Source organism: Ctenopharyngodon idella, chromosome 7, assembly GCF_019924925.1.
Source record: "Ctenopharyngodon idella isolate HZGC_01 chromosome 7, HZGC01, whole genome shotgun sequence".
NCBI lineage: Eukaryota > Metazoa > Chordata > Actinopteri > Cypriniformes > Xenocyprididae > Ctenopharyngodon > Ctenopharyngodon idella.
In genome coordinates this window covers 12,652,441-12,667,610 of record NC_067226.1, presented here as the reverse complement: position 1 = coordinate 12,667,610, position 15,170 = coordinate 12,652,441, and the positions used below count along the sequence as shown (strand labels likewise).

Here is a 15,170-nt window from a genome sequence, read left to right as displayed (position 1 = left end):
GCAAACATACACAATCCAGGAACAGGCAAGGGTCAAGGCAGGCAACAGAGAATCAGAAACGAGTAACAGTCCAAGGTCAAACACAAGAATACAGAATCCAGGGGAAATGCTCAGAAATGTCAGACGGGGCTAAACAAGACTTCACATGGAGGTGTGGGTGCAAGTGTCTTTTATGTGTGTGTGTGTGAGTGAGTGATTGTATAATGGGTAGCAGGTGCAGGGTGATCAGTCCAGGGTATGAGGGTAGATGGGAAATGGAGTCCAAATGATGTGTGTTGTCCAGGATGGAGTGCCCTCTGGTGGCAATGATGGACACTCTCACTGGTGATCGTGACTGTGTGTGTGTGTGTGAGTGTGTTCTGCATTGGGGATGTTCTATAGTCTCATGTGTTCATTTGCGTGTTTGTTCTGGATTGTGCCAGATTTTTTATATTTTTTTGACAAATTAAAAAAAAAAAATCCTCACATTCTCTTCATTCCTATGGGGGAAGGATTGTTACTATTTTTATTACAACCACATAAACTCCTTGAATCCAGTCAATTTTCTGTGTGTATTCCAAGTTCAAGTGCAACAAAAGTCCTAAGGTCTTGGACCACTTCGATGAACACTCAATTTTTTAAAAAAAATTAAAAATTAATTTTGGTCAAAATGACCTCAGAGGATGAGAAATAATAGTAGTTAATATTCTTATTGGCCTGTTTAGCTGAGCCATCCATAGAACACAAAACTCATGCTGCATTCCAATTCGCATACTATCCATCCTATATAGTATCCTAAATGGCCCCGTCATGAAACTTGATAAAAGGACACATATTATACAGATGATTAGCATTTGAATTGCATTTGATAGATTATACTTTCAATAAAGTTTGTAAATGTTGCTTTTATGCATGTTTGGCCTGAGTTTTTGTTGCATTTACTCTGCTTTGACCAGCAGGCATCACCAGCATGTGGTGTTTCGAACGCTTCAAAACAGAGAATCATTTTGCAAAGCAATTGGTTAAATTGATTCAAAGCTTAGAAAAGTTTAGTTTCTCTCATCACTAATCAATTTTTTGTTTGTTTGTTTCAAATAGAGATCACAATTCTCCCACGATTCTGAACAGACAAGTAAACAAATAACAAGTAATTTACTAAATGTTCTGACAAAATGTTAATTGTTGCCGTCTATTTAAAAATGTTCAAAGCTGCTGTCCTTATCTTTTTTCCAATTTTTGAGCGAGTACATAACCAGCCAGTGTTCAAAACTATCTCCATTCACAACTGTAAGCTTGTAATAATGTTTTCTAATTCAAATGGTACTGGTGGGTTTCCACGGGAAATTCGAGCATGCAGCCATGCAGTCTGTTTACATAAAGAAAGAGTCCCAGCTAGTAGGCTATATGGCATGTGAGGATGCTGCAGGTGGCAATAGACTTTTCTCACAGCCAGCTGAAATAATTAAACTTATCATTTTGATGCCGGACTGTAATCTAGAAATATCCAAATGACAATCATCAGTGACAACTGGAGATTCACCCGTAGTCAAAAGCAAAAGACTTCGAACTGCGGAGTGGCTACAGAAATTTAAATCTACAGGTAACGCTAATACACACTAAATACACAGTCACGCAATGCTAATGTTGTTAACATTAACAATTTGAGAACAAAATATAACAGTAATTTGCACGGTTTGACGTAATCCGATAATAAGACTTATTTTAAAAAATGAATGATTCAATGACTCACTCATAAATACTTGTTTCATTACTGGATGAATCAGCGTTTTTGAACGAATCAAATACATATTTTTTTTAACCGTCACTTTGTCGCCACCTAGTCGATGTAATCAATACAGTCATGATTTGAAGCGACGACTGCTCTATTTTGATCTCTTCTGTAGATATCAATTCATATCCAAACTATAAACTTTTATCACATTAGTTCTGTGATAATTTGAGTATTTGTAAGACAGAAATAATGATACCGTGTGGTTGAAAACTGTTTGTGAAGCTGTTCATACCTATTCGTGACATCTGCTCTTTCAGGCAGCGGCAGCGCCAACGCGGATTAATACGGAATGCTCCGATGTGATTTTGTCAAAGGTTTAATAGACAGACGACATCGTTGTCATTTAAGAATTAGATCTTGTGGGTGTTTGAATCGAGATCGCGATCTTTTAGCGATTAGTGGTGCAGCTCTTATGCAACGACAGCAAATGAGAAAGACTTGTGATAACCTAACACATGCACTGGGCCGCGGCATAAGTTTCAGGTGAAGTGGAAAGCCCCTGCACTGGCTGTCAGAGCGCAGCTTGAATTCAGGGCGAGGAGTTTTATTTTTGGCATGGAAAAGGGGTAGGTCACCATGTCCTGTTGCTCTGTTCTACTAATCTTACCCCACCGCACTCACACGGAGTTGGACCCTGCAAGACGCACACTTAATTGCACAGCAATACTTGCACAGGTAAAAACAAAATCCGCACAGTTTAGCTTTCATTGACAAGTTGACTGTGATCTGTTAGTGGGTATCTGGTGCATGGCACTGTGAGAGACAATAGGCCTTTGCTTATTGTGCTAACTAGCACTACAAGTGTCAAAGTGCCTGCTTTAAAACCACTGAAAGCTGCTTTTGTCATTTAACATCTTTGTTTGGCATATATAATATGAATAGCCAGTGTGTGGCATTTGTGCACCTTGTATTTGTATTTCGCAGTACTTATTACCTGATATTAATTTCATATCTGTCTGTTCATCTCTTGCAGATCAGCATCATCTCTCTCTTCTGGCCTCACTGTAAGTCTCATGAATGCTCTTAATACTATCATCATACCTGGAAGTATTTAATTAAAAATACTGCAGTTGCATGGGTTAGAAAACACAATAACAACCAGTACAATGGTTTAGCATGAAGTCTGTAAAGGGAACAGAGGCGTTATGCTAAATCAAACAGGCATGTCTCAGGTCTTCAGCACTCAGACATCTTACACAGGTCTAAGGAAAGCACACACTCACAACAGACCTCAGAACAGTTCATTAATCAGACAGGGAATTCACTGAGGTCACTGAGGTAAACATGTTTGACAACCAGATACAGAGTAATACAAGATAAAAAAGATAATTATCTATCTTAAATATTTAAGATAATTAAACGCTTTCTAATCAAAGTAGTTATTAGTGTCATTTCCACCTCTGTGCTGTTGCTGTTGTGTCAGAATTGAGTCTGGGGTGTTTATCTTATTGTCGTTGCAGGATGTGCAGTCTCTCAGTGAGCAAAAATAAAACGTAGGGCAGCTCATGATCACATTTCAGGGACACTACTGCCACACAGGCACAAGAATACACACAGATACTAAAGTAACCCAGATACAGAGGGAGTCACAGACTGTATGTACATGCAAGAATATTACAGTATTAATCAGAATTTAGTGATATTCTGTATAATGGTCAATCTGATAAATTCTGTCACATGTAAAGGTCATGTACTTACTATGTATATTCTTATAAAAGTATAGAATTGAAGAGGACAGATTTATAAGAGTATGGACAAAGAGACAAAACATTCACCTGAAAATTGACCTGAAAGTTTTATTTGTGACAAATACACCTTACACTTGTTTGGTAGATTGGTTTACATGTGTTGACTGTGTAAGGCTACTTAACAGAATGTTATTCACTTATATGGAGACAATATTCTAGAACAATCTTGAGAGATGAAAGAAAATTAAATGAGAGCAGGACGGCGAGAGTAAGAATGCTTAGAATGAAAATGCTAATTAAACCAAAAGAAAGTTTTTATCAGAAATCATTCAAAAAGTATGTGTGTGTATATATATATATATATATATATATATATACACACACATTCTGTAAATATGTATAATATGAACTTGTTAAAATAACTTTTACCCAATTAAACAAGTTTTTAAAGTTTCAACTTGATTTTCTTCATCAGTAAAGTCACTCAAAGTGATTGTGGCCTTGGCACCATTTTGATTTTAAGTAAAATTAGACAGGCAGCAATTAAAATGTAAAAGTTTTCTATTTTAGTTGGTTTAATTTTTTTTTTTTTTTACAGTGCAATAATTGAAGGACGGTGATCACATCAGCATCCTGTCTTCAGACATCTTTGTTTCTAGCAGCCAGCTAAAGAGAGAGAGAGAGAGAGAGAATTTCTTTTTGTTTAAAAACTTTTAGAGTTGGTAGTTATTTTACATTAACCACAACAATGAAAATATATACAAACACACAACTCCTTCAATCATAAATCCCATAGATTTAAGAGTTATAAGTAAACCCTGCAAGTAACCCTCAAGTAAAAATGCAAATATCAAATTAGCTTCTGGGTACAATGGGCTTCAAATTCATTAAATTGTTATTTAAAGGGTTAATCCACCCAAAAATGAAAATTCAGTCATTAAGTACTCACCCTCATGTCGTTCCACACCCGAAAGACCTTTGTTCATCTTCAGAACACAAATTAAGATATTTTGATGAAATCAGAGAGGTTTTTTATACCCCATAGACAGCAATTTAACCACCACTTTCAAGTCCAGAAAGGTACCAAAGACAAAATAACTAAAATACTAAAATAGTCTACGTGAATGCAGTGGTTCAAACTTAATTTTATGAAGCGACGAGAACACTTTTTGTGTGCAAAAACAAAACAAAAATAATAACTTTATTCAAAAATATCTTCTCTTCTATGTCATTGTCCTACGCTGTTTACTTTCAGCATTTCCGTGTTCTACATCAGAACGCTGGCTCAATATTGGCCGATGCTACTTATGTGAGCAGCACAATGCATGCGTGTGATGCTGATGTAGGAGCCGGCCAATACTGAGTCAGCGTTCTGACGTAGAAGACGTAAGTGCTGAACGTAAACAATGTAGGAGAATGACATAGAAGAGAAGATAAAGTCTTTATTTTTTTGTTTTTGGGCACATAAAGTATTCTTGTCGCCTCATAAAATTAAGTTTGAACCACTGCAGTCACATGGACTATTTTAACGTTGTCTTTAGTGGTGGTTAAATTGCTGTCTATATGGCAGATAAAAAAACCTCTCGGATTTCACCAAAAATATCTTAATTTGTGTTCTGAAGATGAATGAAGGTCTTACGGGTGTGGAACGACATGAGGGTGAGTAATTAATGACAAAATTTTCATTTTTTAATGAACTAAGCTATCTACAAATATGTGTAGGACTTTGAAACAATTTTCACTCAGAAATTGAAATTAAGTAGAAAGACTGAAATAGTATTTTCTTGTAAAACATACTCTAAAAATATTTGTTTTATTTACAACTTATTGTAAAAAAAAAAAAACTTTTTTTACAGTATATATGCCCCAAATGTATGTAATCCCAAAAAATGGAATCCAGGTGTTTGAATTTTTAAAGCATATATTAAACATGACGATGGAGTGAAATTCACAGTTCATATGGAGAAAGAGAGATCAAGTTTAAAACCAGTATTAAAGTCAGTATTCAGCCTGAATTGAAGTTTTATTTTTAATACCAGACATGTATTTGTGGCTTGTTTTTAATACAGGTGTTGAAATGCTGATGGCTTTAAGTTATGGTAGTCAGCCTAATCTGCTTCCACAGCAGTACCCTCCCCCTTTACTGCCAAAACCAGGGCGAGACAATGCCCGTCTGCAGAAACTCCTGAAGAAAAGTGGCAAAAAGAAAGTCGGCTCTTCCTCTCAGACACCCATCCCATTCCGGTCAAACCTGTCACCAGTAAATGAGGCCAGCCCTGACCTAGAGCACAGTGACCACTCTACACCTCCAAGGACTCCAGAAACCCCTCTCTTTAGCAAGACCCTCGAGTCTCGATATTCCTCCAGCAACCCTTTCTGCAGTCACTCCCCCTCCCCATACCTATACCCTGCCAACAGCTCATACTACAGTTCCACACCTACACTGTCTGCGCAGTCGTACTCGTACCCTGCCCGATCGCTGGAGCACCAGATAGCACCTCTATACACATGCTCATCTATCCTTTTTGATGATGACTCAGAGCAGGCCACAGACACAGACCCAGATACATCCTTTGAGATAGCCTTTAGTCAAACGCTTCAGTCCAGTTCCTCAAGAGTAAGGATGACGCATGGCACATTCGGTGAACAACAGACCTATCAAGACTCAGTGCAAATACAAGCTCCCCCTTTGGCTCCAGTTCGACCTCCTGCTCCAAATTTGACATCATCCTGTGCACCGGAATCCCAGACACAACCATCAATCTCTCAAGTTCCAGTGAGCCAATCCAATGTGGAAGGATATAAAAATGTTGCACCTGCACTCATTACTCACACACCTCTCACAAATAGTCACGTCATGGAAACAGCTGGGTCACAATTCAAGACTTTCACAATGGAGAAAATAGCTGCTTTTCCACAAACAAGGATTTATACTCCAAAAACTTCATTTTATGAGATATCAAAGCCACCTATTCAAGACTCCTGGGCTTGTGGTTCAGCTTTTCAAGGAGAAGTACCATCTAATGCAAAACGTCCAGTGATAGATGTTAAACAAAATTCAGGGACAAGATATGAAGTTCAAAAACCTTCTAGTCAGATGAATACACATGTTTTTAAAGCTTCTGCAGATAATCAACACTTGTTTGCATTCAACTCTACATTATCCTCCACAATGGAGGCAGCAGTCTCTACAGAAAACCATCAGGGACCCATACCTCAAAATCACTGGCTCCAACCTCCCTCATCATTTAGTGAAAAAGCTCAGAGTGCAGCAGATGATCGTGATGATGGCCTTAAAAAAATTGCTGTGGATAAAATAATGAATTCCATTCCAAATGGTGTTGTGTTCGCCACAGGACTCAAACCATTAATTTCTCATGCCTATTCTGAGGAATGCTTGACACCAAAGATTTCTAAATGTGAAGTTTCCTTATCTAAGACCCTTGCTGAGGCTAGTAAGTCCAGCTCTAGAGCATGTGAGGTGCTGACATCTACAGTTCCACAGGAGTATCCAATGACTAAAACTGAAACTTCAGAAACCTGTATAATGACACCAGCCAAGTCTGTTCCAACAGATGTAAGTCAGGAAACATCCATGCCTGCACCCTCCCGAAACTACCAAACACCCAGTACTCCTGTATACTGGTCACCAAGACCACCAGCACGGTTTGTAGGCAACCAGAAGCCATTGCAAAATGAAACTAACATCTCGAAACGAAAGTCAACATACTACGGTTTGACACCTGCTGAATATATTGCTTATGGCGGAATCAAGGTGAATTCGCATGGTGATCCATCTGTCTCTAAGCCTGAAGTACCAGAAGATATAAAGAACATGACATATGAGAATTACATGTCCAAAACTCCAACCAAGACATCTCAAGAAATGCTTAGCATTATATCTGATGTCAATGCAGAGAAATCCTCTGCGGATTCAGAGCCTTTACAAACTTCAGTGGCAGTGCTGCCCTCGCAAATCGCAATGACAAACCAAGCAAAGGTACTAGTAACTGACAAAGCTGAAATAGAAACTATTAATAATCCCACTTTGGAAATAGCAGATCCAAGTTTAAAGGAGCATGAGACAATGCCTGGAGTACAACCAAGGCCTCTAGCTTTAAATCCTGAAGATGCAATGTACCATGGGCTTCAAAATACACCTTTAAGAATGGTTGTAAACCCTACTGCTGTAGCAGAGGCTCCTAGACAACTAAATTCAGGATCTACAGACATCTCCACCCCTCCTTTTGCAGCAGAGGGGAAAAAAATGCCTATTTACCCTTTTCCCCTGGTGCAATCAAATATTCCGAACTCAAATATAACCGGATTGTTAACAAAGAATTTCTTGTCGGTTCAAAATATCCCACTGCAAACAGTGCAGTCAGAGAATGCACACAGATCTATATATCCAACAGAAAGTTTTAATCCTGCATCAGTGAAAATGATGCAGTCACACGTTTCTGCAAATCAAGAGCAGAAAACAATCCCATGTTTTTCCAAATGTTCTTTAGAAACTTATTCTGCCATCTGTGATTCTTCTAGTGCCATCATTACAGGCAATCAACTCAATATCATGAACACCAACAATGAAGGTTTTACTGTAAATAAAATCACAACAAAATCAACCAATATCACAGACTCTAGAATGCCATCTGCAGACACCAGAAGTTACACTAAAGTCCCTCCAGATATTAAACCTGCAGCCCTCTCAAAGCCAGAGGAAACTGAATCTACAGCTCACTCAAGGTTAGGTTCATCTATCTTTACAGCCCCATCAAAGACAGAAATAACCAGACATGAAGCCTCATATATGTCTAATGCAGCCAATCCTGTAGTTTTGCCCAAATCAGATATATTTAACCGTCCAAGTCCCCCTAAAACTGATATATTTAAAACTGCAAGTCCCTCTAAACCAGAGGCATATCAACTTGCAAATACATTAAAATCAGATGCAGTTTACTCTAAACCAGGAGCAAATAAAACTGAAGTTTTATTAAACCCAAATTCAACACCTCCTTCCTTGAAATCCACTACTAAAATTAACCAAAACAGAGAAGAAACCAAAGGTCAGCCGATGCAGAAACATGACAACAACATGGAATCTATTCTAAGCCCTTCAAATACATCATCCAAAATTCCCTCAGATGTACAGATATTTTCACCTGCACCTTACAGTGAGGCTCTAGTCACCCACTTGGCAATGGATAAATCTTCTAAACAAGACAATGGCAATGAAGACTTAATACCCCTCAGTGGTGTTATAAAAGACCCATCTATAGATTTGGAATCAGCCATGCAGGACTCCAATAAAACCAACACTGATTTCAAAGCTGCAGCTAAAGTTAAAGTTGAATCTAAATCAATAAATCCAACAGCACTACAAAGCAATTCAAAAGCAGCGATCAAACCATCAAATAACGTACACCAAGACACCAAATCGAATATGGATAGCATACAGTCCAAATCCTTAAAATCTGACACTCAAAAGGCTTTACCGTGTTCAAATGTCAAGACTTTTCAAAAAGCTCCAAGTGCAGAAAATAGTCTTGCTGCCATGCTTCTAAAGGCCGCCAAATCTCTACCACTCTCTTCATCTGAGGAAAACTGTGCTAAATCCCAGACAGAAGCCAAAGCATCTAATATGGATTTAAAGGCGCAACCTATAACTGCTCAGGATTGCATCAAAGATGCTGAAGTTCAAGTGTTAAAGTCTGATACCTCAAAACCTCAAAAGTGTTCAAAAGATTCATTAGCCACTGAAAGACAAAATGAGGCTGAAGACACTGAAGATGTCAAGTTTAGCAAAGAGACTTCCTCTGAACCTACACCAGATGATCAGAAGAGACTAAATGAACCCAAGGGTGCTCAGAAACCCAAAGGCCTGAAGGCCAAACTCAGTGGCTGGACAAGGCTGAAAAAGCACATGGTTGTTGAACCTGATGCCCCCAGTTTTCCAGAGCCTGATGAAGAGAAAAATGCTCAGAAAGCAGATATAAAAATAAGTGGTGAAGACAAGTCTGCAAGGGCCAAAGAAGAGTCAACGAGTGGGCAGGATATGGTGAAAAAGAAAGATGAGCCCAGGGTAACAAAAATGTGGGATGCTGTACTTTTTCATATGTTTGCCACAAAGGAGAACATTATGAAGCAGATACATGGCAACAAAACCGAGGAAGAGCGGAAAAAAATAGAGAAGGATGGCCAGTTAGTCCCATCCTTCGTCCACCGTCTGCCCATCCTTCTGTACAGCCCCCGCTTCAATGCCCGGAAGCTGAAGGAGGCAGCTGCAAAACCTCTCAACAAAATAGCTACAGCCTTTGAAAGAGGACTGCTAAATCGCAAACAGAAAGGTGAAGAGCCGAAAGACTTCAACAGAACAGCCAAAGGATTCGGTACATCTACAGGAAAAATGGCAGATGTTTGATTGAATTTCAAATGTACAGTGCAAAGTTGATTTCAACTACAAAATTACCCAATTATGTAGTATTGTAGTGCTGTAAATGTAACTTCCTTTTTCTTTATGAAATCAATGACGAGACAAACAAACTATGCACTGCGCTCCGCTCTGAGCAGTGCAGTAGGGGGCTGGTCAGCAGAAATTGAGGCCAAGTGCATTCCTTCATTGAGAAGGGCGACTGATGGGTGCAGCTGTTCGGGATGTGGTGAGTGAGGAAGTGAGCAAGGGCTGAAAATGTAATGGTGAGAATGATCAAACAAGGAAAGTGGCTCAGAGAGCAATGTGGATGGATCCTGGGTTTAAGTTTGCTCACATCAGCTGAGCTGGATGGTGTGAGCAGACGTGTTTTGAATAGAGAGTTTTAGAATGTGACGTCCTAAACGGTGTCAAGAGCCCTGCTCAGAATGAGTTATGGCCGTGTTGTTCATTTCAAAAAGGTCAAAGGGGAAAGTGGAAAGGTATAACTAGAACATGAAGGATGGAAATTGAAAAAAAAAAAAAAAAAATCTCAATTTGTTGATCATAAAATATGATCTTAAAAACTAGTTTCAGATGTGTTATTTTTCACTTTTGTTTTTAGTTTAAAACCATTTGAGTTTTGAATGTTTTCTTACACATTTCTAGTGAAATGTTGCAAGTGATTTCATGCTTATGGATTCATTTGTTGTTCGGTGTCACAAATATTCATTAGACTGATGTAACAACAGGCATGTGACATTTACAGAATACTACCCAGGGCTGCAAGAAAAAATATATAAATAAATATAAAAAATAAGCTGGTAATTATGGCAGCCCTTGTACTTCAGGGATCTCTGTTGCAAAATCCAGCTGACTGCAATGTCATGCCCTTTACTCACTCCACATGCACATAATAGTTCAGCTTCAGCATGATTCTGAGACTTACTTCTGCATAACAGGAGAGAATGGATTAGATATATCCTAAACACTTCAAATAAAACCATCACAGATTGTACGCATGATAACAGAGAGAAACCACAATAAACACTTAATTAAACAATTAATCATTATACATGCGCCCTACCCTGTACACCCATAAGTTATTTTAATATTGCTAAGTGTGTTTGTTTCTGTAGATAACCAGTGGTATACAACCAAGCTAATGTACAATAATTTTAATAAAGCATGAATTATGTCTATGTATGTAGTAATGAACATGCTGAATTTATATTTTGTTATTTTAAATAAAAGATTTGAATAAAGAATTTCTTACTTGATCCTTAGTTTGTGTCGTTATCAATGAAGACCTTCTCATACTTCCCGTGCCCATTCTCAACAAATTTGTACCTTTTGCCAGCCGATCCCTGACAAGGTAAAGATCAAATTACAACCTTTACATCTCCAAAACCAATTGAAGAGAACTTAAGTACTGCTTAATCTAAAATAACACTTTACAAATGCAAGAGAAATACAAATGCACTTTACAAATGTGAACAGACACATTTACCCCTGGTTTCACAGACAAGGCTTAAGCTAGTCTTAGACTAAAATGCATGTTTGAGATGTTATAAATGAAAGTAACTTGCACTGATATTTCTTAAAATATGTCAGTGCTATTGTTTTGTCTCAAGATGCACACCAGTAATGTGTTTTCTAAGGCCATTTATAAAAGCTACTTAAATGTCCTAATTGAACTAAGGCTTAATCCTGACTTGATCCTAAGCCCTGTCTGTGAAACTGGGCCTTAAATAAAAGAACTGATGTTGATTGTTGTTTATGGGTTGTTTTTGAACCCAATTAAAACCTAACAGAAGTTTAGAAGAAGGTTTCTGTAGGATTGGTCATGGTTTAGTGTCATGAGTCTTGATGTACCTTTGTGCATGGTTTATCCTGTGAAGAAGCATCTCCCAGATTCTCCCACATGGATTTTATGTTGCGCACCTCACCAGCCTTAACATCTTGACACTAAGACACAAAGAAAGATAAGAAATGCCAGAGATAAGATTGTTTTTTTAACATTGGTTCAAGCCTTAACCACTAGATGGCGTCATTGAACAACAGGCTTGTTTCAGGGATCTCTCTCATCACATGACGTGCCACACCATGAACTTTATCCTTACAAAATTATATACAGAAAACACATACACAGCAGGAGTCCAAAACAAAAAAGGTCACAAAACAAAGCAGACATCAGATATTTTAAAATTGCTGACATCTTCTAAAGCTCTTTCACAATAGTTTAATGCCATTGCAGGACTTTAACCCAGTGGACCCCATTGACATTTTGAAGGAGTGAAAAACCACCTAAATCCACCCACTCAACTATTAAGTATGTATGGAGAAAAAGAGAGATAGGAATTGTTTACCTTTTTGAAAAGGATGAGAAGAACAGCAGACATAAGAAAAGTGGAAAGAGAACTAAAGTTGAAGAAAAGGAACATAGAGGATACAAAAGATTCAGAAGGAAATTAACTATTAGCAGCATTTAGTAAAGAAACTGCAATTCAGAGACCCATATAAACTTACAGCTGCTTTGGAGGAGGGGCTCTTGGTGTTAACATCAGAGTTTCCTTTCACCCACTGGTTAATTAGATCTGCCACGCCCACCTTCATTCCCTCTGTATCCTGAATCAAAGTAAGTAGTAATTATTTATTCATTAATTTACTCACTCCCTCACTTTTTATTAAACCTATGGTGGCCGAGAGAGCTCGGCGTGCTGCAACTGAAGAAAAAAACAGCAAATTAAGAAAACATCTTCATCAGTTTGACATCACAATTGCTGCAAATACAACGCAACCTAATACAGAAACGTGCTGCTCATAAATACAACACGTTGTTAAAAAATTGAGTATGAGTATGTTAAAAAATAAACAAAACAAAAAAAATCACCTTTCAGGTCATCGACAACACCACTGACGAGTAGACATTGAACAGTCATCTCAGCCACACTCTAAAAAATCAAAAGTTGAGAAAACTTAAAAGTTTTAGGCAACCAGCTGCAGGAGATTTTTGAGTTTTCTCAATTTGTTGTAAATTGAACTTGTTATACAACAACAAGTTGAGAAAACTCAAAAATCTCCTCTAGCTGGTTGCCTTAAACTTTTAAGTTTTCTCAACTTTAATTTTTTACAGTGCAGGTTCATCACTTTTTGGGTCCTCTTGAAACATTTCCTTTGTGGTCTGTGCTATTTGCAGCGCATTTCTGTATTTGGTTGCGTTGTGAGCATTTGCAGCACGTGATAAACTGATGAAGATATTTTCTTAATTTGCTGGTGTTTTTTCTATTTACATGTGTTTTCTTCAGTTGCAGCGCATTGAGCTTTGTGCTATTTATAGTGTGTTTCTGTATTTGGTTGCATTGTATTTGCAGCACATGTGTTGTCAAACTGATGTTTTCTTAATTTGCTGGTGTTTTTTGTATTTGCATGTATTTTCTTCATTTGCAGTGCGTTGATCTCTCTCTGCCAGACTGATGAATGTGCAGTAAATCCAGTGCTCGAAATGGGCCGATACGCACCAGTACGCAGTAGGAACATCTATATTTTAATCTGTAGCTTACCATCACTTTTTTTTTCTTTCTTTTTTTTTGCGTACTGGCACTTCTCACTTGTTCTCGCAGAAAATGAAAATTTTGTCATTATTTACTCTCACATTGTTCTATACCTATATGACTGTCTTTTGTGGAACATAATAAAAAAATGTTTTTGTCCATACAGTGAAAGTCAGAGGGGTCTAAAACAACACTGAACCCTTGTGACTTTCATTGTGTAGGGGTAAATAAATATTTATTTATTTATAAATAAATAAATAAAACATTGTTCAAAATCTTCTTCTTTTATGTTCCACAGAAGAACAAAAATTATACAGGTTTGGCACAACATGAGGGTGTGAAAATGGTGACAGAATTTTCATTTTGGGTGAACTCAATATACATAATAATGTGTTGATAAACTAGATGATGATTATGACCATATGAACCTTAGAGGACACAGCCTTCGCTGAATTCTGATTCCAGGCTTCTCCCGCCTCAAAGAGGGTCTTCTTAGCAGATACGGGCTCTGGTGGTGTTGGGACATCCATTGGCTTGACTACGTTCCCCTCTTTATAGCACTCCTGTACACACACAAAAACACACTATATGACTGGAAATATTACGGAATATCTGATTCACAGCAGAGACTATGTGAAAACACCTGTTTAACTCTCAGCAACAAAAGCAAAGTAACACCTGGATCCACATTACACACATTTGCCATGGGGCTTTTACACATTTCCTGACATGTAACAGGAAAACAGAGGACCTAAGCTAAGAACATGTTTGAGTGAGTCAGCATGAGGTGCCTGGGCATGCAGGGTGTCCGAAAGCACCCCGGCAGTGAGATCAGAGTGGTAAACATCAAAGCAGGTGTACGTAAGCACTGGCTGTGGTAATAAGAGCTGTATGTGCAGAGAAATTCATGTATAACTGTGCAGGTGCATTTACAGGAATATATGCAAAAAGCCTAAATTGACATTATACAAGCGCATGTGAAGGTAATTCACCTCAATGGCATGGTTGTACTGCTCCAATCTACCATCTAACTTCGAGATGATCGTGGGAGGCTGGGTCTTCTTTATGCTGTTCCTGTTTTCACAAACAGGTGAAATATTACCTAAAGCACCACTGTTTTTCCAAGAAACATCATGTCAGAACAAGAAGTGACATGAAGAGGACCATGACTGATAAAGTACTGTGAGATACAAACAAAGGACAAAACAATGTGGAAAAGAATAGCCAGGCTTCTGAGATACATGTGAAAAACAACTAAACAATCTTTCATCATTTCATATTTAGTGAATAGGAGAAGGATACAGAGAGAAACGTGTCATGTCATGTATGCCTGCCTGCCTGAAAGGTGAACCATGTTTCAAACAGTTGTTCATTCATGAATTAATCATTCATGTCATGATTAGATTAAACAGAAAATACTGATGAACCCATGATGTCAGCACAAAAAAACAACAATCCTGCCCCTGCTTCTTCTCACACTCCATATTATGAGGGGGATTTTTTTTTACAATTCTATAGTAAATCACTTGTATCCATTCATCTCAATGTGTACGTGTGTTTGAAGTCTACTTACTTTTTTTTAATGGAGCGGTTTAGAGACTCAGTCCTCTCAGTAATCTGTAGATTAAACAGTAAAGCAACATTTATTTGTAAATGGATTCAAAGTATGTGAATCTTTACAGTCCTAAGCATGAAAACGTTTATGATATTTTGTGCAACGTGTCCAGGCAAAAGGGAACAAATGAAAT

General features: G+C 38.0%; 1 protein-coding gene across 5 annotated transcripts in view; it reads right to left on the bottom strand.

Annotated features, from left to right (window-relative positions):
* Nucleotides 1–15,170, bottom strand: part of lsp1b (lymphocyte specific protein 1 b) — a 28,970-nt gene that overhangs the window by 4,748 nt on the left and 9,052 nt on the right. For 4 of the 5 annotated variants that reach the window (XM_051901759.1, XM_051901760.1, XM_051901755.1 and 1 more), the window contains 7 exons: nt 14,996–15,039; nt 14,415–14,496; nt 13,851–13,985; nt 12,398–12,496; nt 11,744–11,836; nt 11,145–11,235; nt 3,548–4,125 (listed from right to left, as the gene is read on the bottom strand). In XM_051901759.1, the coding sequence (XP_051757719.1) occupies nt 11,152–11,235; nt 11,744–11,836; nt 12,398–12,496; nt 13,851–13,985; nt 14,415–14,496; nt 14,996–15,039 (537 nt within the window). In that variant the 3' untranslated portion in view covers nt 3,548–4,125; nt 11,145–11,151. Of the gene's footprint in view, nt 1–3,547; nt 4,126–11,144; nt 11,236–11,743; nt 11,837–12,397; nt 12,497–13,850; nt 13,986–14,414; nt 14,497–14,995; nt 15,040–15,170 lie in introns of those variants that run through there. The other variant, XM_051901756.1, reaches the window with a different exon arrangement.